This window comes from Solanum pennellii, chromosome 1 (assembly GCF_001406875.1).
Source record: "Solanum pennellii chromosome 1, SPENNV200".
Classification (NCBI taxonomy): Eukaryota; Viridiplantae; Streptophyta; class Magnoliopsida; order Solanales; family Solanaceae; genus Solanum; species Solanum pennellii.
Window position 1 is genome coordinate 101,344,024 of NC_028637.1, and position 23,015 is coordinate 101,367,038.

General features: G+C 36.5%; 3 protein-coding genes across 11 annotated transcripts; 1 reads left to right on the forward strand and 2 right to left on the reverse strand.

The window, feature by feature from the left end:
- Nucleotides 1–775: 775 nt before the first annotated feature.
- On the reverse strand, nucleotides 776–9,333 carry LOC107008569 (putative RNA polymerase II subunit B1 CTD phosphatase RPAP2 homolog). Of its 4 annotated transcripts, none has more exons than XM_027917670.1 (8): nucleotides 9,180–9,333; nucleotides 7,757–7,871; nucleotides 6,155–6,763; nucleotides 5,316–5,987; nucleotides 5,025–5,218; nucleotides 4,604–4,867; nucleotides 3,612–3,770; nucleotides 2,217–2,613 (listed from the first exon to the last, which is right to left on the reverse strand). In XM_027917670.1, exons 3-8 carry the CDS (start codon nucleotides 6,741–6,743, stop codon nucleotides 2,443–2,445), a joined length of 2,049 nt encoding a protein of 682 aa, XP_027773471.1. In that variant the 5' UTR covers nucleotides 6,744–6,763; nucleotides 7,757–7,871; nucleotides 9,180–9,333; the 3' UTR covers nucleotides 2,217–2,442. The 4 variants fall into 4 exon arrangements, with proteins under 4 accessions (XP_015063149.1, XP_027773471.1, XP_027773472.1 ...); XM_027917671.1 differs by lacking the exon at nucleotides 7,757–7,871 and adding an exon at nucleotides 8,152–8,250 and having other exon boundaries at nucleotides 9,180–9,321; XM_015207663.2 differs by lacking the exons at nucleotides 2,217–2,613; nucleotides 7,757–7,871 and adding an exon at nucleotides 776–1,162 and having other exon boundaries at nucleotides 9,180–9,331.
- Nucleotides 9,334–12,434: 3,101 nt separating this feature from the next.
- On the forward strand, nucleotides 12,435–17,126 carry LOC107004067 (FACT complex subunit SPT16-like). Of its 5 annotated transcripts, none has more exons than XM_015202296.2 (4): nucleotides 12,435–12,650; nucleotides 12,769–12,828; nucleotides 13,152–13,417; nucleotides 13,629–17,126. In XM_015202296.2, the coding sequence occupies exon 4, from the start codon at nucleotides 13,692–13,694 to the stop codon at nucleotides 16,893–16,895; it is 3,204 nt and encodes a 1,067-aa protein (XP_015057782.1). In that variant the 5' UTR covers nucleotides 12,435–12,650; nucleotides 12,769–12,828; nucleotides 13,152–13,417; nucleotides 13,629–13,691; the 3' UTR covers nucleotides 16,896–17,126. The 5 variants fall into 5 exon arrangements, with proteins under 5 accessions (XP_015057782.1, XP_015057799.1, XP_027773483.1 ...); XM_015202313.2 differs by having other exon boundaries at nucleotides 12,775–12,828; XM_027917682.1 differs by lacking the exon at nucleotides 13,152–13,417 and having other exon boundaries at nucleotides 13,550–17,126.
- A 581-nt stretch (nucleotides 17,127–17,707) lies between these two features.
- LOC107008231 (FACT complex subunit SPT16-like) lies at nucleotides 17,708–22,940 on the reverse strand. Of its 2 annotated transcripts, none has more exons than XM_015207173.2 (2): nucleotides 22,685–22,940; nucleotides 17,708–21,102 (listed from the first exon to the last, which is right to left on the reverse strand). In XM_015207173.2, the coding sequence occupies exon 2, from the start codon at nucleotides 21,077–21,079 to the stop codon at nucleotides 17,918–17,920; it is 3,162 nt and encodes a 1,053-aa protein (XP_015062659.1). In that variant the 5' UTR covers nucleotides 21,080–21,102; nucleotides 22,685–22,940; the 3' UTR covers nucleotides 17,708–17,917. The 2 variants fall into 2 exon arrangements, with proteins under 2 accessions (XP_015062659.1, XP_015062658.1); XM_015207172.2 differs by having other exon boundaries at nucleotides 22,646–22,940.
- Between the last annotated feature and the right edge of the window lie 75 nt (nucleotides 22,941–23,015).

Sequence of the window (23,015 nt, forward strand, 5' to 3'; positions counted from 1 at the left end):
CAATTGATCACATATTTTGGAAAAAAAAAGAATGTTAAATTTCCTNGAACAACTGCAAACAAATATTTTTGTTAATTAAAATGTGTTCGATATGCAGGGAAAACATTTTCCCCCAATTTATGTATATTCATCAATTGATCACATATTTTGAAAAAAAGTTAAATTTCTTTTTTTTTTTTGTAAAAATTAAAGAATATAAGCATAAGAAGAACAAGTTCCAACACACCTCATCTTCACTCCCACACCTCCTCCCATATATATTTTTTGCTTATCTGCGAACACAAGATAGACTCGAACAGGGCACAAATTGAGGTGAACAGACTTACTTTCCTTCATACCGAACAAATCCTATATCTCCTATCAGTAAAACCTTTCCCTTTACTTTCACTCTCTCCTTCCTAACATTGTGCTTATTTAAAGGATTCAGAATGTATGTTAGATTAACTTAAACGCAGATCAAATCAACTTAGGCATCAATGGAAAGAGATTCCAAGTTTATAATTGTACCCTTATAGACATCAAACGGAAAAATATCAGTCTCACTCGACTCTTATGGAAGGTTTAGAAAGAAAATCAATCACCTTAGATGAGTACTATAAGAGTTGTCATTCTATATCCTAAACCAATGACCTAGTTCTATGATGACTACTTAAGCATTTAGAATTTTCCAATACAAATTCAGACATCAATTTCTTAATTTAGAGTAATAAATCTTGTGCATATAAAGACTTCATAGAATACTACAAATCACAAGTTAAAAAGTAAACTGCCATGGTTAAAAAGAACTAATTTACTCCACATAAACGATAGCTGTCATAATTTTTTTTAAAAAGCCAGAGGGAAATGGAGTAAATACTTACTTTACACTTTTCACTTATCATCAATCATCAGTGTCTTGACAACATAGCATATTCTATAACATAAGCAGATATGAAGAGAAGTTGCAACAAACATATATAATTTTGCGGTATGTGCACACTTTCAAGTCTATTTTCACAACCTCTTTCTACCACGAAGGTTTATAGGAGAGGGTCCACAACAGCTATTTCATGTCAAACTAGCCTCCACTTTGCATTGAGAACTGAGGCACTCGACCTAGTGGAATGATCAGATCTTTCATGATCTCATATTCCGCTGCGCTTATCTGAGCACCATCAAGCACCTGTTTAGCCAAAGTCAACAAAAGGAGATCTCAGTCCACCTGGCTTCTTTGAGTCAAAAAACTATTAATGTCTTATGCAGGAAAACTAGGGAAAAATAGAAAGAAGATACGTTAGTGCATTAATGTAATAGAAAAACCCCACTATAGATGAATTTTAGGTTACGTCCCGATATGATAAATAGTCATATCTTCTATCTTAACAACGTAGGCAAACACTCCATCCACTACTATAGAAAAATATATCCTGCAGTATCAAAGGGAATATTTTGAAATATTCACTAATCTTCTCTTACTTTACTTCAACAAATCTAGACACATAATACTGTTAATTCACTCGATTTTCACATAAAGACATTTGTCAACCATGTATGCTCGAGTATAACTATTATCCTGCATACTAGTTAATCTGTGGAAGGGTAGCAAATGAAATCAGGTTCTCTTGATTTTCAACAAAAACATTTCGAACTATGTTAGCTCACATATAATTACTAGTACTGCATGCATGCTTGTTAGCAAATCTGTGAAAGGTTGGTAAAGTGATATTCAAGTGGAGTTAAAAAAATTGGACAGCTTGCTCGTTAAGCTTATAGCATTCAACCGAGCCTCAGGAGCTGCCATATACCTCATGAAAATTCCACAAAACCAAGTTCAACTATAAGCAGAACATTGGAGGTTATTACCGCACCTCCCTAATAATCTGTCAGTTTTCAGCTTGATGAACAAGAACAGCTAAGCTAGAACAACTATAACACACTCAACTTCTCAGTAAAAGCCAGCCACAAGACAACTTCACAGACTTTCTATTTTACCGTTGACAACAATACAACTTCAATGCAGACTCATCAAACAACTTAGTTCACTACCCGAAGGAAGGAATACACTTCTTTTTGCCAGCTATACTGTTGTTAGCGTAGTGTCACGGACCTACAGATTCTGACAAGACTCCGTGCGGCACTTGACGGTTTACTCACGATTCTTTCACGATCTCGTAAACGCAAGTAAGCCTTTTACTACTCGGAACGCTAAGAGAATTAGAAGAAAGACACAGGCAGAATTCTGGAAGAGAGGACTTGTATTTTATTAGTCAATTGATGGATGCATTTACAAATACAATGACCCTCCTATTTATACTACTCCTAAGCCTAAGAGTAAATAAATGCTGCTATACAAGTCCCTAAGTACATGCACTCAATACATGTTCTACATTCCTAGAATATGTCTCTAATTCTTCCAAAAGGCTCCTAGAATTCTCTAGTCTGCCCCAAGATTCTAGAAGGCTTCTAGAGTCTTGCACAAGCCTCTCCAAGGCTCAAGGGCCGCCTGCCCCTTCGTATGCTGCAACATGGCTGGAAATGTGGCGGGACGTCACAGTAGTCTTGGTAATGTTTTCTGGCAAGCAGGAGGGTACAAAACAGCATGTGTACCATGTAATTAGCTCTTCTTTTCCCTACCTACAGGTGGCCATTTTGAAACTGCTGTTATTATATGCCTTCCACTAAAAATACATAACCATTTCATTTTCTTCCAGTATAAGTAATCGGTTATATTTGACTATAAACACATGTAATGGAATTTAGAAGTTCATCCAACCCAAGCTCTACATTTTTGCATCAAATCTCCTGCATCTTCTTGGAATTTCAATAGTACATCCCATCTCCCATAATGGTTTCATTTAAGAGGAGGAGTAAATTGCATACCAAAGAACAAGAAAGAAGGTGGTCAAGGTGAGTCTCCCTGTTGCCTAGCAAACTTGAGAGTAATAAGTAAAACAAGGAAAAAACAATTTATCAAAAAAAGAGGACTTCATCAAAATAAGTTCAACAGCACATGGTCTGAAACTTGGCGGAAACTGAGCCCACCCATCTAATCTTCTCCACTTAAATATCAAACTACAAGGTTGAAACTCACACATCTCGCGTTGTACTCTTATCACTAGACCAGAGCCCCGAGGCTTAAAAACAAAGATGATCGCATCCCAGAAGAAGCAACAGGGGAAATGATTGGAATATGTTTTGGAACTGTAGTTTTCCAGAAGATGGGACAATAAGAACTCCAAAGAACAGTTAGGCCGCAATCACACTCTAAGGAACATGTTTCAATTCTTTTCTTTGGAAGCAATATAGTCAACATCTAAAAAACAGTTGATCCTTTCTAAGTAACATGAAGCAAGAACTGAAAAAGTAATGTCTATCACATATAAAGGTCTAGTGCCCTAATAAATTGCATTTACCAAATATTCAAGCTCGAGATAGTGAAAAATGCTGCCATCAAAATATAGGCATTTATGTCCAATATAATTCTGGAAGGTGGCAAATCTAGTGAAGATTTAAAAGGACTAACTAGACCTGGGGAGGGGATGGAAGGGATTCCTGAGAACAAATGTTAAAGAGTGAGATAGAGGAAAGAAAATTGCATGAGAACATAGAAGTTTATGATCCCAATATTCTACCTTTGGAAACGAAGTCCTTCGCCCCGTCATATATGGAGTCAGTGTGGGTATCCTACATACAGAAAGAGCATCAAGAAACAGAAGTACAATAAGTTGCCATTGCTTCATTCGGAATGCAGGGAGTGGATCCACAAAAGACATTGTATTTAAGAGGAGAACCTGCACATGTCAAACAAAGAAGAGTCATCCTCACAGATGATGATTACTGATTAGTCATGACATGCAATGATATCCTTAAACCAAAAACACCCTCGTCTACCTAACTACACCATCACAAGCCAACACACCCATGGAAAAGTCTCAGTGGATGGTTCTAAGCACATCAAAGAACCTCCTCTAGATTTTGGAAATGCACACAAAGCTCACTTAAAAGTATAATGGAGCCAATGAGGATAATATATCACACAAATTTATTTCTTCTCTTAACTTAAGAATTAAGTAAAAACAATGAAATTGACATATGGTAGAAAACCGTGAGCAACTTCAAGAGTCATAGAAAACAAAATGTCATCCCATCACCTCCCCCAGCCAACTACACAACACTTGGCAGAATCATTCCATCAAAATTATAGGTGATGTACTTGTATTGATTTCCTCCCCAACCCCCATCACAAAATGTCGATTGTTTGAGGCTGAGTGAAAAGAGAGAACCCTAAATTTGGACTTTCGGGTAGTTTAGACAATCCTTTACAAGCCTCTTGTATTCTGCAACTTCATGCAATGCACAGTACTGGCAACATTTAATAGCATATTTAAAGTTATCTCCTACTGGGAAATGAAATCCTAAACCAAAACAAAACCATGAGACTAAAATTGCTTCCAAATACAAAATCAAAACAAAAGAAATTAAAATTGATTCCTAGCTGCACAAAAAAAAGGCAACCACTTAATGTCTCCTGACAGCATGCAGAAGTCATTGACTTGACAACTTCCACTGTTATGCTAAAAAAGCTTTGGGAAGGGGAAGGTAATATCTTAAAATGTAATCATACCATTCCTTGCTCTAAAGTTGATATCGGTACTGGCAGCCTAAGGTCAGCAACCAATCCCGGCAATGCTCGAGCAAGACAGCCAGCTAGAGTCTGCTTGATCTCAGTTGACCGGCCATCAGATAACACAATTTTGCGAGGATATTCTCTTCCGTTGATAGACAAATACTCCTCGTTATTGCTTTCATCATGCCCATATATAAATGCCAAGGACGATGATGATATCCATGTGAAGAGGGAATTAAACATTGTTGCGAAAGGTGACAGCTGAAGAAAATCACACACACACCAAAAAAAAAGGTTAAGAAAGGAAAAGAGGATGGGTGGGTGGGGGTGGGGGTGGGGGGATATGAAGAGAGAACAAGAATATTAATCAGTGGGGTAGCAAGTTCCAAGAGTGTAAAAGGTTTGAGGAACAACTTACAGTCATATTGAACCCCTCAGGTGGACTATCATACCAAGAGTCCTCTGATTCAAAGACATCATAATTTGGCATCCCTGGTTTTCTTGGCCATTTTAAAGGAGCTGTTTCTAAATCAAGCATCTCATCAGTCTCCTGAAGTATTGCTTCATCCACTTCTTGTGAAGGTGGCAATATTACAATCCCGGCTTTGGACACTAAATATCACATGCAACACAACTCAAAAGCAATTAGATGCAAAGAGAGTATGACTTACAAATCTCCTAATAAGGAGGATCAATGAAAATGTCATACCAGCATCAGGAACATCAGAACCTGAGGCAACAGCCTCTGCTGCTTGGCTTAGTGCTGCTGCACAGGCTTCTGCAGATTCAAACCGATATGAATCATCATTCTCTTCCATATCAGTAGAGGCTGATCCCCCATAATCTTGACTCTCATATTCTGATATTTTGGATGAGCTCTCTGTTTTCTTGCCAATGCCACCATCGATACTTTCATCAGCCCAAGTAACTGACCGAGACATTTTCTTGGAATTTGAAGATTTTAAAGAAGATTTGAGCTTATCATGTTCACCATGTGATGCATATTTCCTTCCGTCATCAGACATAATTAGGACACTTTTGTTCTTGACATCATGTTGGGAAGGACCAGAAGACACTTCTCCAGAATTAAATTTGTCCACCTTCAAAAATCTAGTGTTCTTATCCGATTTTTCTGTTTCTTCTCCAGAACGCAACTGCAAGGCATCAACTTGCTTCCCCAGTATATAAACATCATCATCCCTAACTTTGTACCTCGTCTTCGCTTGGGTTTCTTTGAACTTTACACTCGAGTCAGCATTTACAGGAGCTGGGAACTTTGAAACGCTATACTCATCTTGAGTTATTATAGTGCTCGAAAAATCAAACTCATTAAGTATCATGTTTTTCTCATCTTGGAGTCTGGCATGCTTATTCTTGGATCCTGCAAAATTACTAGTATTTGTCATTATCAACAAGTGCATAAATTTAGATTAGCTAGAATAAGAAGTCCACTATATTCTAAAGTTTCAAATGAAGCGACTCCAGCAAGCATAAGCTAGAAAAGCATTCCCCTACAGATACCTGTTTAGATCATTGAAATCCTCGTACCTTTGTTAATGTTTTTCAACAGTGCTGGATTCACACTTCGATCTCTCTGTGGAATATAGCCTTCAATTGCATTAGATGGACCCATCCACTCTTCTAATGAAACTTCACCACCCTTTAAATCCACTTTTTCCTGGATCTTCAACTTAGAAGATCCTAGATCTCCATTTTCCTTCACATTATCTGCAGAATGCAAATGCAACCCCTTAAATAGATTCAGGACTTGATTAAGCTTTGCTGGATTCAGTGTAGAGCTTCTCTCATCCTGCAAGCTACCAGCAAATGCTCCGCTATTGACTACACAATTTGTTGAACAGTACATGTATGTTTCATGAAGATCATAAACTTTATGCTCCTTCAATGATATTCTGTAATGTCCTTTCCGAGACCTTTCAGAAGGCAGAGAATTGCTGCAAAGAGGATAACCACACATGTTGGCAATTGATCGTTCGGTCACTACATCCTGATAATCACTCCGAGACAACAGAGATCCAGCAGCAATGAGTTGGCTTTCATCTTTGATGCCATCAAGAAGACAGAGTTGTAATTTGTGGACAGCATCTTTAACAGCGACGGCTTCTCCTTTTGCCATTAGAGAACTCGTCCGAAGTACTGATGACAAATAGAAGTTATTACAATAAGTTAATAAAATACATGATATGAGATGGATATTAGATATCAAAAATAAATCTCACTCATTCTGCATGTTATTCACCATGGATATCATAAGCATACAAAAGAACATCTAATATACCATATGAGATCTTACACCAATAAATGTTACTCCCTCGTCCCAATTTATGTGGCAGATCCAGTAAGAATGTTATATGCAAGCACATCCCGATTACAGTGCCTTACACAAAGTCTCTTGATATTAAGTTTTGCTAGGAGTAGAACACTTATGTTTGCTCTGTTCATGATCATCGCAACAAAATCAAGACGTGATGGTAAAGGGAGAATGAAGTGTAATGATGTAAAGGTTGATATTTCACAAACAGGGAGTACCAATTAATGCGAACACAAATAACAAATCACGGAACCAAGCAATTCCAAGCGGCATACGATCAAACATGCTACCTGCAGACATCAGCATAACTACCTAATACTAAAAAGTATAGTCCATATATAGTTATGTGAAGTTCCATTGCCCTAATCGTGGAACTTCACATGTGCAATTGAAGGGGAAGAATGAGTTGACTAAAGGAAAATTCATCTTAACAATGATTGATAAAATTACTTAAACCTCACTCTAGCCTTAGGGCCAATTCATCAGCTATCAGAAAAAGGGTTATTTGTCCTTCTAATATCGATAATAAATTACTTTTGTTCTCCATTATGCTTTTTCAACAAATATATCCTTATAATCATATTTTAAAATTATATTTAGCCCCACCCATAAAGCTGAGTTATATTCAATCATCACCCATTTCAAGTTTAAAAAGTCACTGCACCATACTATTATTGGACGAAAAAACCAACTTCATTGACTAAAACCCCCAACTCTAGAAGGAAAAAAGGAATGACAGGTCATAAAAGTAATTAGCAATTTAAACCAATCAATTCAAGAAGTGACGACAATGAAACTAGAACATGAAGAGGTTGGACCTGCAATCTATTCTGGCTTGTGTGCGGCGCGCTAAGCAGCATGAAAGGTTTTTTGTCTATGTGAGTTTATAGTGGAGGCTAGATCACTCCGCAACCCTACGTCTTTATCAAGGTTCTGAATAACAGCGAAAAGAAAAGGAAAAAGGAAACTTGGTCAGGGTTCTTTTCAATCAAAATTTTAAGGCTATCAATCATTTGTCGATATTAAGTTTTGCTGGGAGTAGAACACCTATGTTTGTTCATCATCATTGCAACAAAATCAAGAATGTGAATATAAAGGGAAAAGTGAAGAGTACACAAAATAGGAATACCAATTAATACAAACATAAATAACAAATGAATGAACCAAGAATTTGCAAGCGGCATATTATCAAACATGTTACGTGCATGACTACCTAATACTAAAAAGTCAAGTCCATGTATAGTTATGTGAAGTTCCAGTGCCTTCACTCCGCAACCCTTCTTCTTCTTTAATCATTCGTTGATGTTAAGTTCTGCTAGGAGTAAAACACTTATGTTTGCTTTGTTCATTATCATTGCAACAAAATCAAGAATGTGATGACAAAGGGAAAAACTAAGAATAATGACGTAGTGGCACTGATTTCCACAAAAAAAAAAAAACAAATGACTAAGTCAAGAATTTGCAAGCGGCATATCATCAAGCATGTTACCTGCAGAAATCAGCATGACTCCCTAATAATACTAAAAAGTTAAGTCCATATATAGTTATGTGAAGTTCCATTGCCTTTACTCCACAACCTTACTTCTTTATCAAGATTATGAATAACAGTGATAAGGAAAGGAAAAACCAACTTCCTTATCAAGGATTCTGAATAACAGTGAAAAGGAAAGAAAAACCTTACTTCTTTATCAAGATTCTTAATAACACTGAAAAGGAAAGAAAAACCTTACTTCTTTTATCAAGAATCTGAATAACAGAGAAAAGGAAAGGAAAAACCTTACTTCTTTATCAAGATTCTAAGTAACAGTGAAAAGGAAAGGAAAAAAGAAAATTGGATAGGATTCCTTTAAATCAAGATTTTAAGGCGATCAATCATGGGCTGATATTAAGTTTTTCTAGGAGAAATACTTACGTTTGCTTTGTTCATTATCATTGCAACAAAATTTAGAATGTGATGATAAAGGGAAAAGCCAAGAATCTCCACAAAAACAAATAACAAATGACTGAACCAAGAATCTGCAAGCGGCATATTATCAAACACGTTACGTGCAGAAATCAGCATGACTGCCTAATACTAAAAAGTAACGTCATATATAGTTATGTTAAGTTCCATTGCCTTCACACTCCGCAACCCAACTTCTATATCACGATTCTCAATAACAGCGAAAAGAAACTTGAACAGGGTTCTTACCAATCAAGATTTTAAGGTTAACAATCATTAGTTACAAGTGATTCTCGTACCTTGAAAGAAAAAAGGTACTGGTAATTCCACCCTAAATCATCAACTTAATTGAATCTCTCTACAGCGCCCCCAAGAACAACGAAGGAATCAGGTCTCTGTAAGCTCTACAAATGGCGGCTGTAGGCTTTGAATTGTTCGGCAAATGGCAATGCAACTCTTATTAATAGTAGTAGTGTTGACAAAATTCCCAAAAACGAAGACGGTTGGATAACGGGTCAAATACGGGTCAGCCCATATAACCCACAGTAAAAAAGGGTAAACCCGAGAGTTTTGTTCGTGATTTTAATAATTAACATGAAATATTTACTAAATTAACAAAAAAAATCTTGACGTTTGTCATCATCAAATAAGTATTATTTTCTTATTTATCCAATTATTTTCCACAACTTGAACAAAGCAAAATAAAAATATTTCTACACTTTTTTTCAAAGGAAAAAATTACTCCATCATATTTGAGGTTCTATATCAAAACATGAACTAATTGGTATTGGTCAAGCTTTTTCGACCACCTGTAAATAATACTTTAATAGTTTCGTTAACTATACCAACAAGGACTAATTATTATTGGTTAGAACTTTTTCGAGCACTTGTCCATACTTTAATAATGTTATTAACTTTTTCGAGCACTTCTCTATACTGGTAAGATGAGATCGTTTCACGGGATATATAAAAATAATATTATTAACTGGAATATACGAATAACAATTGTATTGGTTATGTTAGTATTAATTAATTATTATATATAAAGATTATTTTTTTTTGTATTATTTGGATTGATAGATTAAAAGTAACATATATTGTATAATTTATTTATAAAGATACCTGAGAAAGAGGTGTAAAAAAGATTTTGATGGACAATTGGGTGTTAATTATGCTAATGCATATTCCTTTTGTCCATAAATGTTTGACAGATATATTAAAAATAGATGTTTAAAATTAATTGTCAATTTAAATAATAAAAAAATAGTTGTTGTTTTTTCAATTCTACCTTTAATAATTACTTCATTTTGTTCAATTGAAAATGTTAGTAAACTTTTAATATTCTTACTATAATAGGATTATATTTGTGAAATTAAACTTTATATTAATTTTTTCTTGAGAAGAGTGCATGACCTTAACCTGACAAATAATTGTGAAATATTAAATTTACTGACATTACTAATACCATAAATTTTCATGTATTGTAATGCACTCTTTAATACAGAGGATACCAAACTAAGTATTATAGTACACAAAATTAATCTACTCATTAATTCTTCTAATAAACTCCAAATGATTCCTAATATGAATTTTCATATTTTAGTAAATACACTTTTTAATACACAATAAGTTCAACATTAACATTATTTCTTCACCCCTAACGGCTAACAATGTCATCAATTTTTTTAGAGAATTTTTTTTTATTTATTCCTTAATTTTATCATTTAAAAATGATATACTTTCGTAATAAAAGTGATTTACATATATCTCTATAACTATACAAATAGTGAAAAGGATTAATTTTAATTTTTTTTAAAAAATAAAAACTAACAAATCATTCAAGGGAGCTAATTATCTGTAGGATATCTTCTAAAAACGCAACAAATAATCATGATACAAGCCAACTGAATACTAAAGATTTGACTAATTTTGGAGTCAAGTATTGCATGTAGCTCTTTAATCACAATCATTTATCTACTTATTAATTTCTTATCAGATATTAATAAAGTTACATTTTGTGATACGTGTAAAAAATTTGAAATCATTACCTATATATTATTTTCACTGTGCCTCTTCTCATAAATATGGAAAGAAATTAGGTATATGTCAATTGATCATTGATTAAAAAAAAAAAACAATTCGCTAGGTTGGAACCACACGTCCCTTTTTTATATTTGGATCTGAAATATATGACTATCCAAAAATTACACTCACATGTCCATATCATATGAAAGAATTATAAATTTTATCTATTTGACAAATAAAAATATTTTTAAATGAGATAGTACTTCCTTTCCTCTATTTATTTGTCCATATTTCTTTTTATATCTGTTCCTATTTACTTGTCTATTTTGATAAATCAAGAAAGAACAATAATTTTTTTTTCTAAAATGCCCTTATTTAATTCTAAAAAGTTTATATTACTACTAAGTTGTAATTCATGCTTTTTGGACCCAGAAAACACATTTATATTACTTANAACAATTCGCTAGGTTGGAACCACACGTCCCTTTTTTATATTTGGATCTGAAATATATGACTATGCAAAAATTACACTCACATGTCCATATCATATGAAAGAATTATAAATTTTATTTATTTGACAAATAAAAATATTTTTAAATGAGATAGTACTTCCTTTTCTCTATTTATTTGTCCATATTTCTTTTTATATCTGTTCCTATTTACTTGTCTATTTTGATAAATCAAGAAAGAACAATAATTTTTTTTCTAAAATGCCCTTATTTAATTCTAAAAAGTTTATATTACTACTTAGCTGTAATTCATGCTTTTTGGACCCAGAAAACACATTTATATTACTTAGGGAGTTGCATAATTTTTTAAGTCAAAGGTAAAATTGTAACTAATTTATGATAATAATTAATGTCTTAATATGTGTGTCACTTCTAAAATGGACAACTAAATAAGGACAGAGATAGTAATAACTATAATAACGCAATTGAGACTTACTGATATATGTATTTAATTAAACAGAGATTAATTATTTAATCACAATGCGACAATAAGGAGGAGCACACAATATTTTGCAAGATACTTTTTAAAACTGGGAAACAAATTTCAATGCAAAAAAAAAAAAAAAACTCTAAATTCTTCAATAAGTGTTGAACTATCAATTCTACCGTACAGTCTTCTTTAATTTTAATTTTTAGGTGAGAAAATACAAGTTTAGAACTTAAAGATATCAACTGACTCACTTAAGGTAATTAATTTATTTCATAATAAAAGAAATTCTCACGTATATTATATAAACGCATAAAAAAAATTACTTTGAAAAAACCCTAATCAAATATGAACTTTGAAAGAAAAACAACATGATAGACTTGCTAGTCAGAAATAATCGAACACTGAATTAAGTTCTGCTGAATAATTTTTCTCTGTTTATTTGAAAAATATTGAAACCATATAATAAAAATAAACAATACTCCAAACTCCTTTTTTTTTAAAAAAAAAAACAAATAAATATATGGATCAAATTTTTTTATTTAGTTATACTGGAGATATGTACACAGGTGTGTGTATTACGGATCCTTGGGCGTAATATCTTCCAACTCGAAGGATAAGCGAAGTCATTATGCAGGGTATATAACCGCAACGAACCCTGAAGCCCCATCTTCAATCACTCTCTCTGACATATATCTTCTTCTTTAAATTCCTCCATTGATAAAAATGATCATCTTCGTCGATCCTGTTTAATATAAGAGATCGTAATTGCATCAGATCTGTATCGGCCATCACAAAGCTCGGTTCATGTAAGATATTTGTTCACATATTGTTTTGTTTTTTAATGTAATTGTCCTTGATTTTTTCGTTTTGTTATTTAGAATTTGGAGAATTTTTTCTTGTTTTTGAAATTTTGAGCTGTTGTAGGATCAGGATATTAGAGGATCGGAGAACGGTTTGTTCCTGAAAAGCAGAGTCAATTGCAAAGTGAGTTTCTGCATTTCTGGTGCTAATTTTCCATTTTTCTCATTGAGCTTGAGATTCGGATGATTACTGTCTATGAGTTGATTTTTGGTGTAATGAATAATTTCAGCTATTGTGGAATTTTTGGAAGTTGAAATTGGAGATTCGTGTTAGTTAGTTGAATGGTTTCAACTAGGAGATTGTTTTGTTTATATTTTGTATTAGAGTAGAAAGAAATCATAGCCGTGAAAATGGAAGTGTTGGCTTGCGGGAAAAATGAACTCTAGTGTAATTTTGTAAAAGTTTATTTTTTTTCTTTGGATCTTAATTGTGAGGCCTTATTTCAGGTGTTGGTGTAAAATTGGCATTTCTCAACTTCTATATCAGAATATCTTTTTCTGTGTGAATTGAACCATAGCTCCAGGAAAACAAGAACGAGAAGGATGAGATCTACTCTTTATTTTATGATTGAGAAAATGGTAGAAAGTTTTGGGTGGAATCGGGATTTTCAAATGCAGTAGTTTCCTTCTTGCTTTCCCAAATACATATTGGTTTGAGTTGTTAATTTGATTAGAGGACATATGTGAAGCAAGTGATTTCCCTTTCCTGGCCGGTAAATCCATAAACTGGTTGTCCTCAGTTTCTTCTTGTATTTTGGCCTAGATTATCTGCTAATTTTTTAACTTCCTTTACAATTGTTTATTTTAAATTCTTCTCATTCTTTGGTGGAATACCATTTATGTAGGAATTGGGTAGTTAGCTGGGTAAACTTGCTGTGTGGGAGGAGAGGAAGGAAATCATAACTTCCTGTTGTTTTTTCACAGGTTATCATCGCGCTTGGCTCTGCACATTATTGAGGGTTTAAGGGCTTGTATTCGTCCTACTCGATGGCTGATACCCGGAATAGTAATGTCAAGGTTTCTAATGACAAAGCATCCGGAACAGCCAATCCTTATGCCATCAATCTGGAGAACTTCGGTAAAAGACTAAAAACATTATACTCCCACTGGACTGAACACAATGATGAACTTTGGGGAGCTTCTGAAGTTCTTGCCATAGGAACTCCTCCTCCATCTGAGGATTTGCGGTATCTGAAGTCGTCAGCTTTAAATATGTGGTTAGTTGGGTATGAATTTCCTGATACTATCATGGTTTTCATGAAGAAGCAGATCCATTTTCTCTGTAGCCAGAAGAAGGCCTCCTTACTTGAAGCTGTCAAGAAAACCTCCAAGGATGTTGTGGGAGTGGATGTTGTAATGCACGTGAGGTCTAAAAAAGATGACGGGACTGGTGCAATGGATGCAATTTTTCGAGCAATACAAGATCAGTCAGAGTCAAATGTGCCCGTTGTTGGACACATCGCGAGAGAAGCTCCTGAAGGGAATCTTTTAGAGACATGGACTGAGAAGCTAAAGAATACACAATTTCAGCTCAGTGATGTAACTAATGGATTCTCTGACCTGTTTGCTGTCAAGGATACCGCTGAAATTATGAATGTGAAGAAAGCTGGCTATCTGACTTCATCAGTGATGAAGCACTTTGTAGTCCCAAAGCTGGAAAGGGTTATCGATGAGGAGAAGAAGGTGTCACATTCTTCACTAATGGATGATACTGAAAAGGTCATACTGGAACCTGCAAAGATTAAGGTGAAGTTAAAGGCAGAGAATGTCGACATCTGTTACCCTCCAATTTTTCAGAGTGGAGGAGAGTTTGATCTGAGACCAAGTGCATCAAGCAATGATCAGAATCTTTACTATGATTCGACAAGTGTGATTATCTGTGCAATTGGTTCTCGATATAATAGTTACTGCTCAAATGTTGCTCGGACCTTTCTAATTGATGCCAATCCAATGCAAAGCAAGGCGTATGAAGTCCTTTTGAAGGCTCATGAGGCTGCAATTGGAGCTCTGAAACCAGGAAATAAGGCTGGAGCTGTCTACCAAGCAGCTCTCAATGTGGTTGAAAAGGAGGCACCTGAATTGGTTGCAAATTTGACGAGATCTGCAGGAACTGGAATTGGGCTTGAGTTCCGTGAATCAGGGTTAAACCTCAACGGCAAGAATGATAGAATGCTGAAATCTGGCATGGTTTTTAATGTGTCTCTTGGGTTTCAGAATTTGCAAACAGAGTCTAAAAACCCCAAAACTGAAAAAATTTGTGTTTTGGTTGCTGATACAGTTGTTATTGGTCAAAATGCTCCAGAAGTGGTGACTTCTATGAGTTCTAAAGCCGTAAAAGATGTGGCTTACTCATTCAACGAGGATGAAGAAGAAGAGGAGGAGCAGCCGAAGGTCAAAGCTAAGCCTGTTGCTGCCAATGGACTCTCATCCAAGGCTACGCTTAGATCAGTTAACCACGAGACATCAAGGGAGGAACTAAGGCGGCAACACCAGGCAGAATTGGCCCGCCAAAAGAACGAAGAAACTGCACGAAGGCTCACAGGAGGAAGTTCTGGGGGTGCAGATAGCCGTGGTTCTGCGAAAGCCACTGGTGATTTGCTTGCATATAAGAACATTAATGATCTGCCACCTCCAAGAGAATTGATGATTCAGGTTGACCAGCGGAGTGAGGCTATTCTTTTACCTATTCATGGTACCATGATTCCATTCCATATTGCCACCGTGAAAAGTGTATCTAGTCAACAAGATACTAACCGTACCTGCTATATCCGAATAATGTTCAATGTTCCTGGCACTCCATTCACTCCTCATGACACAAATACTCTAAAGTTCCAGGGATCAATATATGTTAAAGAAGTTTCATTTCGTTCCAAGGACCCAAGGCACATCACTGAAGTGGTTCAACAAATAAGAACCCTCCGCAGGCAGGTTGTCTCTAGAGAATCAGAGAGAGCTGAGAGAGCAACTTTAGTAACACAGGAGAAACTTCAAGTTGCTGGAGCCAAATTTAAACCAATCAAGTTGTCAGATCTGTGGATTCGTCCAGTATTTGGTGGTCGCGGGAGAAAGCTTCCTGGTACTCTAGAGGCTCACACAAATGGATTCCGGTATGGAACTTCAAGGCCAGATGAGAGAGTGGACGTTATGTATGGTAACATCAAACACGCATTCTTCCAGCCAGCAGAAAAGGAGATGATTACTGTCCTCCACTTTCACCTGCACAATCACATAATGGTGGGGAACAAGAAAACCAAGGACGTGCAGTTCTATGTTGAAGTGATGGATGTTGTGCAGACAATTGGGGGTGGAAAAAGATCTGCTTATGATCCTGATGAGATTGAGGAGGAACAGCGTGAAAGGGATCGGAAAAACAAGATTAACATGGAATTTCAAACATTTGTGAACAAGGTAAATGACCTCTGGACCCAGCCTCAGTTTAAAGGGCTTGATTTGGAGTTTGATCAGCCGTTGAGAGAACTTGGATTCCACGGGGTACCCCACAAGTCAACAGCTTTTATAGTCCCAACATCTAGCTGCCTTGTTGAGCTCGTAGAGACACCTTTTGTTGTGATCACTCTCTGTGAGATTGAGATAGTCAACTTGGAGAGGGTTGGTCTCGGGCAGAAGAATTTTGACATGACAATTATATTCAAGGACTTCAAAAGAGATGTTATGCGAATTGATTCTATCCCTTCAACTTCTCTTGATGGCATCAAGGAGTGGCTCGATACTACTGACCTTAAGTACTATGAGAGCAGGCTGAATCTGAACTGGCGTCAGATACTGAAAACAATTACTGATGATCCGGAAGAGTTCATAGAGAATGGTGGATGGGAATTTTTGAATTTAGAAGGTACTGATTCGGAATCTGAGAACTCACAGGAGTCTGATCAAGGATATGAACCTTCAGATGTAGAGCCCGTCTCATCAGACGAGGAAGATGATGAAAGTGCATCACTAGTTGAGTCAGATGATGATGAAGGGGAGGACTCTGAGGAATATTCAGAAGAAGAAGGGAAAACATGGGAAGAGCTGGAAAGAGAAGCAAGCAATGCCGACAGAGAGAAAGGAGCTGAATCAGACAGTGACAATGATAGGAAGAGGAGGAATATGAAGCCTTTTGGGAAAGGTCGTCCTCCAGAGAGAAGAAATCTCTCTAGCAACATTTCCAAGAGACCCAGGTTTAGGTAAAGAGTGCAGTAGCACGTGCTTAACTGTCCTAGGATATTAGTTTATGCTACATAAGTTATAAGCAGCTGTAAAGTATTTACTCGACAACGGAGTTTAGACTTGGATCTTAGAATAGTTTTTCTCTTTTTTCTGTGTTTGCCAAGTAGTGAATTCGTGTAAAATCAGATTGTGCAACTTAAGTTGGGTTTAAGTTCCGTTTAAATTTTGACCTTGTACTTTTGTTTTTCAAAATTTACTCAGTTACTTGTCAGCTACATTTCTAGGAAAATTTGCATATACTCTCAGCTTGTAAATATTTTGGATACTGATATTATTAATACCTGGGCACTATGCAACTGCTGCTTGAAGTGAGAATGACGCTGCTTTGGGAGATGATCTGAAACTAGCACCAGTTGATGAATGTAGGTGGCCGAAAAGTTTCACTCTTGTCTTCCAGAAATTGAACAGTCTTCCGCAAATTACCACCAGGGTACTATGTTTTGCAATATCTTACCACTTCATTTAAGTAGACAAGATAAGAACAATGTTGTTACTCGAGTGCTTTTTGGTTCCTATAGTTCTACTTTCAGTTAAGCTACTTCCAGAACTAGGAGCAACAAATACAAATGAGAAGATGTATTCAAAATCATTAGCGTTTTTTTTTAGTTTTTTTCCTTCTCGTAGTTGGATGACCCCCACTGAGAAGCCTCAAATATCTGTCAGAGAATTACAAGCTAAAAAAAATTCAAAGGCCACAAGTTAAGGCCTATAGCTAGCAATGCATTTCCTATATGATATGCGCTTCTCAAGAAAATTTGCCAAATATATGCTACTCACTGAAAACAATATGCAGGTTTTCTCACTGGCATAACAGATAAAAACACTACAAATATGTTTCCATATATCCGAGGCTAGTAATTTACAATAAGATCAAAACTACCACCTAATTAGTAGAACAAAAACCAGCAAAATGAGAAACAGAAACATAATAGGTCTTTGCATCCATAAAGGAACATTAAAAAAACGCCCTTCTACTAACCCATCTACCTGAACTTCATTCGTTTTCTGGCAGCAGAACTAGGAGCAGCTCGTGACTTGCCAAAGTTCTTCTTCTTCCTCTTCTCATCCTCGCTATCTGATTCATTAATTTCCCTGTCTGCATAGCTTGCCTCTTTCTCCAGCTCTTCCCATGTTTTACCTTTTTCTTCCTCTGAATCTTCATCGTCATCCTCTTCTTCATCATCTTCAGAGTCCACCAGAGATTCACTATCAGACTCATCATCATCAGAGTCTGACTCAGGTTCAGCATCTGAAGGTTCATAACCTTGGTCTGACTCTGAATCTCCAGATGATGAATCAGTACCTTCCAAGTTTAAGAATTCCCAACCACCTTCATCAATAAACTTCTGTGGTTCATCAGTTATGGTCTTCAGTACTTGACGCCAATTCAGATTCACCTTGCTCTCATAATACTTGATGTCAGTTGTGTCAAGCCATTCCTTGATGCCATCAAGGGATGAAATAGGGATTGAATCAATCCGCATGACGTCACGCTTGAAGTCCTTGAAAACAATTGCCATATCACAGTTCTTCTGCCCAAATCCAACTCTCTCCAAGTTAACAATCTCAATCTCACTTAGGGTTATCACAAGGAATGGAGTCTCTACCAGCTCAACCAAACAGCTGGAGGTTGGTACAATGAAAGCTGATGATTTATAAGGAACACCGTGGAACCCAAGTTCTCTCAGAGGTTGATCAAACTCCAGGTCGAATCCCTTAAACTGAGGCTGGCTCCAAATATCATTCACCCGGTTCACAAAACTCTGGAAGTCCATGTTGATTTTGTTCTTTCGATCTCTTTCCCTCTGTTCTTCCTCAATCTCATCTGGATCATATGCAGACCTTTTTCCACCTCCAAGCGTTTGGACCACATCCATTACCTCAACATAGAACTGCACATCCTTGGTCTTTTTTTTCCCCACCATTATGTGGTTGTGCAGATGAAAGTGAAGGAGGGTAACCATCTCCTTCTCTGCTGGTTGGAAGAACACATGCTTGATATTACCATACAAGATGTCAACACGTTCATCTTGTCTTGTGGTTGAATACCTGAAACCATTAGCATGAGCTTCCAGTGTACCAGCAAGCTTTCGTGCACGACCACCAAATGTGGGACGGATCCATAAGTCAGGTAGCCTAACTGGCTTGAATTTATTCCCTGCAAGGACAAGTTTTTCCTGAGTCACTAAAGTTGCTCTTTCGGCTCTTTCAGACTCCCTTGACATATAATTACGTCTAAGTGTTTTAATCATCTGGACTATTTCACTTATGTGCCTATGATCCTTCGAGCGAAATGAAACTTCTTTTAGGTAGATGGCACCTTGATTCTTCACATCAGTAGGTGAGAAAGGGGCACCAGGAACATTAAATATGATTCGGATGTAGTCCTGTTGGCTTGAAACAGTCTTAACAGTAGCCACATGGAAAGGAACCATATTACCATATATTGGTAAAAGGATGGCCTCATTCTTTTGGTCAACCTGAATAATCATCTCTCTGGGTGGTGGTAGGTCATTGACATTCTTATAGGCAACAACGTCAGTCGAAGTCTTAGCACTCCTGTTATTCCCAGTCAATGTTTCTTCACCAGCAAGACGTCGAGCAGTCTCTTCATTCTTCTGACGAGCAAGTTCTTCCTGGTGCAACTTTCGCTTCTCTTCTCTTGAAATCTCATGATTGTCAGACCTAAGTGTTGCCTTGGAATACAGGGTATCCCTACCATTGGACTCCGGTTTCATTTGTGGCTCCTCTTCTTCTTCATCTTCATTGAAGGAATAGGCCACATCCTTCAAAGCTTTGGAGCTCAAATGGGTGATCACATCACCACCATCCTTTGTGACTATCACAGTATCTGCTAGCAAGAGTGAAAAATTCCGGCTCTTTACTTTGTTAGTCTCGTTCTGCAGATTGTGGAAACCAAGTGACACATTGAAAACCATTCCCGATCTCAATAGTTTATCATTCTTAGCATTAAGGATCAACCCTGACTCTCGAAACTCAAGACCAATCCCTGTCCCAGCAGATTTTGTCAGGTTGTTCACCAATTCAGGAGCATCCCTATCAACCACAGCAAGAGCTGCTTGATAAACATCACTAACCTTGTTACCAGGCTTCAATGCATCTATTGCCGTCTCCTGGGCTTTAAGAAGCACTTCATAAGCCTTGGTCTGCATCTGAGTGGAATCAATTAGAAACGTTCTGGCAAGATTTGAACAGTAGCTGCTGTATCGTGAACCAATTGCACATATGATGGCACTGGCAGAATCATAATATAAGCCATCATCGTTGCTTGTAGCACTAGGTCTAAGATCAAAAACACCACCACTCTGGAAGATTGGAGGGTAACATATATCAACATTCTCAGCTTTCAGCTTCACCTTGACTTTAGCAGGCTCTAAAATAGCCTTTTCTGTGTCATCCATCAACGAGGAATGAGTTACTTTCTTCTCCTCATCAATTACTTTCTCAAGCTTTGGAACAACAAAGTTCTTCATAGCAGAAGCAGTCAGATGTGCAGCTTTCTTCACATTAACAAGCTCATTTTGGTCCTTCACAGCAAAAAGGTCAGAAAGTCCACTTGTTATATCATTAAGCTTAAGGCCAGAATCTTTTATCTTCTTAGTCCATGCCTCCAAGAGCTTTCCTTCAGGGCCTTCTCGTGCAATATATCCAATAACAGGAGTATCATAAGCATCTGATATTGACTGCACATGAATAGCATGGAGCACTTTGTCCATTTTAGAAGTCCCGTCCTCACCTTTGGTCTTCACATGTGTGACTACTTCCACTCCCATAGCCTCTTTAGCAGTCAATTTCACAACATCCAGCAATGAAGCTTTCTTTTGGCTACACAGAAAATGTATCTGCTTGTTCCCAAAGACCATTATAGTCTCAGGGAACTCATAGCCAAGTAACCATACATTTACAGCCGAGGATTTCAAGTATCTTAAATCCTCTGAAGGTGGTGGAGTAGCTATAGCAAGGACATCAGAAGAACCCCAAAACTCATCTTTATGTTCACGCCAGTGTGAATACAAGTCCTTCAGTCGCTTACTAAAAGTAGGCAAGTCAATTGTGTAAGCATTTCCGCCTGCTGCATTCCCATTTGCAGGAGGGCCATTTCCTGTTCTTTGTTCTGGTGGCATCGTACAGCTACTTGTTGAGTGATCTGGACAAGAAAACACAAAAATCACACAAATCAAAATTTTTAAAAAATGAGACAAGGGGGGAGAAAGGGGGGGGGGGGATGCAATCTTAAGAGACCCTCCATACAAATTCCAATAATCTATAAAATGAGTAAGCATTGTTAAAGTATCATTCCTTTGGAATTTCATAAAGCTTGAAACTCATAGCAATCTCACGGTATTTTCATAGTTATATATTTGAGATCTTATCATTCACCAGAACCCAAGATCTCCCCAATTTTTGGCAAGCACTGAATCAGTAATCAGTTGGGAACTACAAAAAGAATTTAAACATGTATTTGCAGATAAAAGAGAACACGTAAAGAATACTGCCCCATTGTACGAAAGAATCCACAAAATATGTACTACTCTACATTGTTATGGATGCGACAAAAGAAGTCAATTGATGAACTGTCAAGCACAGCCCTTCACATTATGATAAACTAATATTAACAAGATGTGAAGAGACTCATTAAAATATACAATAACTTTGATATGGATAAAATTACATGGAAAGAAGAATGTTGAATTACTATGATAGCCACCATAATCCATGATTTTCTGAAAATTTTAATTTCCAAGAAAGCACATATTAACTGCTTGATGCACATCTTCCTGATAAAAACAACATAAGACCCACCACACAATCATCAACAACTCACAAGACTAATTGATACACAATTTGCATGTTTCATTTTTTTCACTTGTTGTGAAGTTGATACACACGGCATACATAATCCTTCACCTGATTTAGAAAAAAAGTTGAACACAATATACTTGTTTCTTGATTATATTTTCCCAAAATTTGAGGAACACCACCAAATTCCAACTTCAACCAATATTTAATGGTCTGGACAAGAATAAGGGCTATATCTCACACAGAGACATATCAAACAATTAAATGTCAAAAACTTGATACAGATTATGGTATCACCTGAATATCCCAAATCCTAATGAACTTGGCCCTTACAAAAACCAAGTAGTAAAACAATGAAGAACTCAGAAAACATTCTTATCCCCTACACACCAAGTGCTTCACCAAAGCTACTGCATAAGCATAATATAATAAGCTTTCAGAAACAAAGATAACAAAAATATAACGAATAACAACTAAACCTCAGTCCAAAAACAAGATGGGGTCGGAACAGAAATCTAACCCCACCAAAAACACAACCTCCAGTGGCAGCCCCAATTTAGGGTTTAACACATGCTTCAAGACAAAGTCGAAACTTCCCACAAATACATCACAATTCACACATTCACTACCCCAAAACACCACTAACCACAATGTTAGACTCCAACATAAAAAAAATGGGTTCGCAATTAATCAAAAGTAACAAATGCTTACAGACGAACATGAAAAGGTAACAGATCTCCTCAATACATTCCATTTGACAAAGCCCCATAAAAAAACCTTACCCAGTAACAAACCTCATTCCAACCCGAAATTAAGTGTTTCGGAAGTCACATGCAAAAACTAAACATGCTCAAATTAAAGAAGCAAACAAAAAAAGAAAAAAAACTCACATCCTTATCAATGCCCCTATTAGGGTTTCGAAACTCAACTGGGAGTAGTGCGCCGCGCAATGAGTCGGGTCAAGGGTTTCGAATACTATATTTCATAAACATGAAAATTGTTCAAGTGAACACTGAAAAACAGATCAAACATTGAACTAAAAAGTTGAAAATCGAAGTTAAAGGAAAGAAGATCTCGAAAAATCTATGAACAATAGAGAGAAAACTCGAATTTCTAAGGAAGAAATTGAGAGAAAACGGAGCGAGAAAAAGAGGAATTTTTTTTAAGAGAATGGGAGCGAATGACTGATTTGAAAATGGACGAGACTGAGAATTTTGTATTTATATCCCCGGAGTGATATGAAAAGGGTCTTGTATTTAC

What these genes read in the sequence shown, in the direction of transcription:
- LOC107004067 (XM_015202296.2), top strand. Translation starts at nt 13,692, where the DNA reads ATGGCTGATACCCGGAATAGTAATGTCAAGGTTTCTAATGACAAAGCA.
- LOC107008569 (XM_027917670.1), bottom strand. Translation starts at nt 6,743, where the DNA reads ATGGCAAAAGGAGAAGCCGTCGCTGTTAAAGATGCTGTCCACAAATTA. An exon ending in GTTGAAAAACATTAACAAAG is followed by an intron (nt 5,988 to 6,154) that starts GTACGAGGATTT and finishes GTAATTTTGCAG; the next exon opens with GATCCAAGAATAAGCATGCC. An exon ending in GAAGGACTTCGTTTCCAAAG is followed by an intron (nt 2,614 to 3,611) that starts GTAGAATATTGG and finishes GGCCACCTGTAG; the next exon opens with GTAGGGAAAAGAAGAGCTAA.
- LOC107008231 (XM_015207173.2), bottom strand. Translation starts at nt 21,079, where the DNA reads ATGCCACCAGAACAAAGAACAGGAAATGGCCCTCCTGCAAATGGGAAT.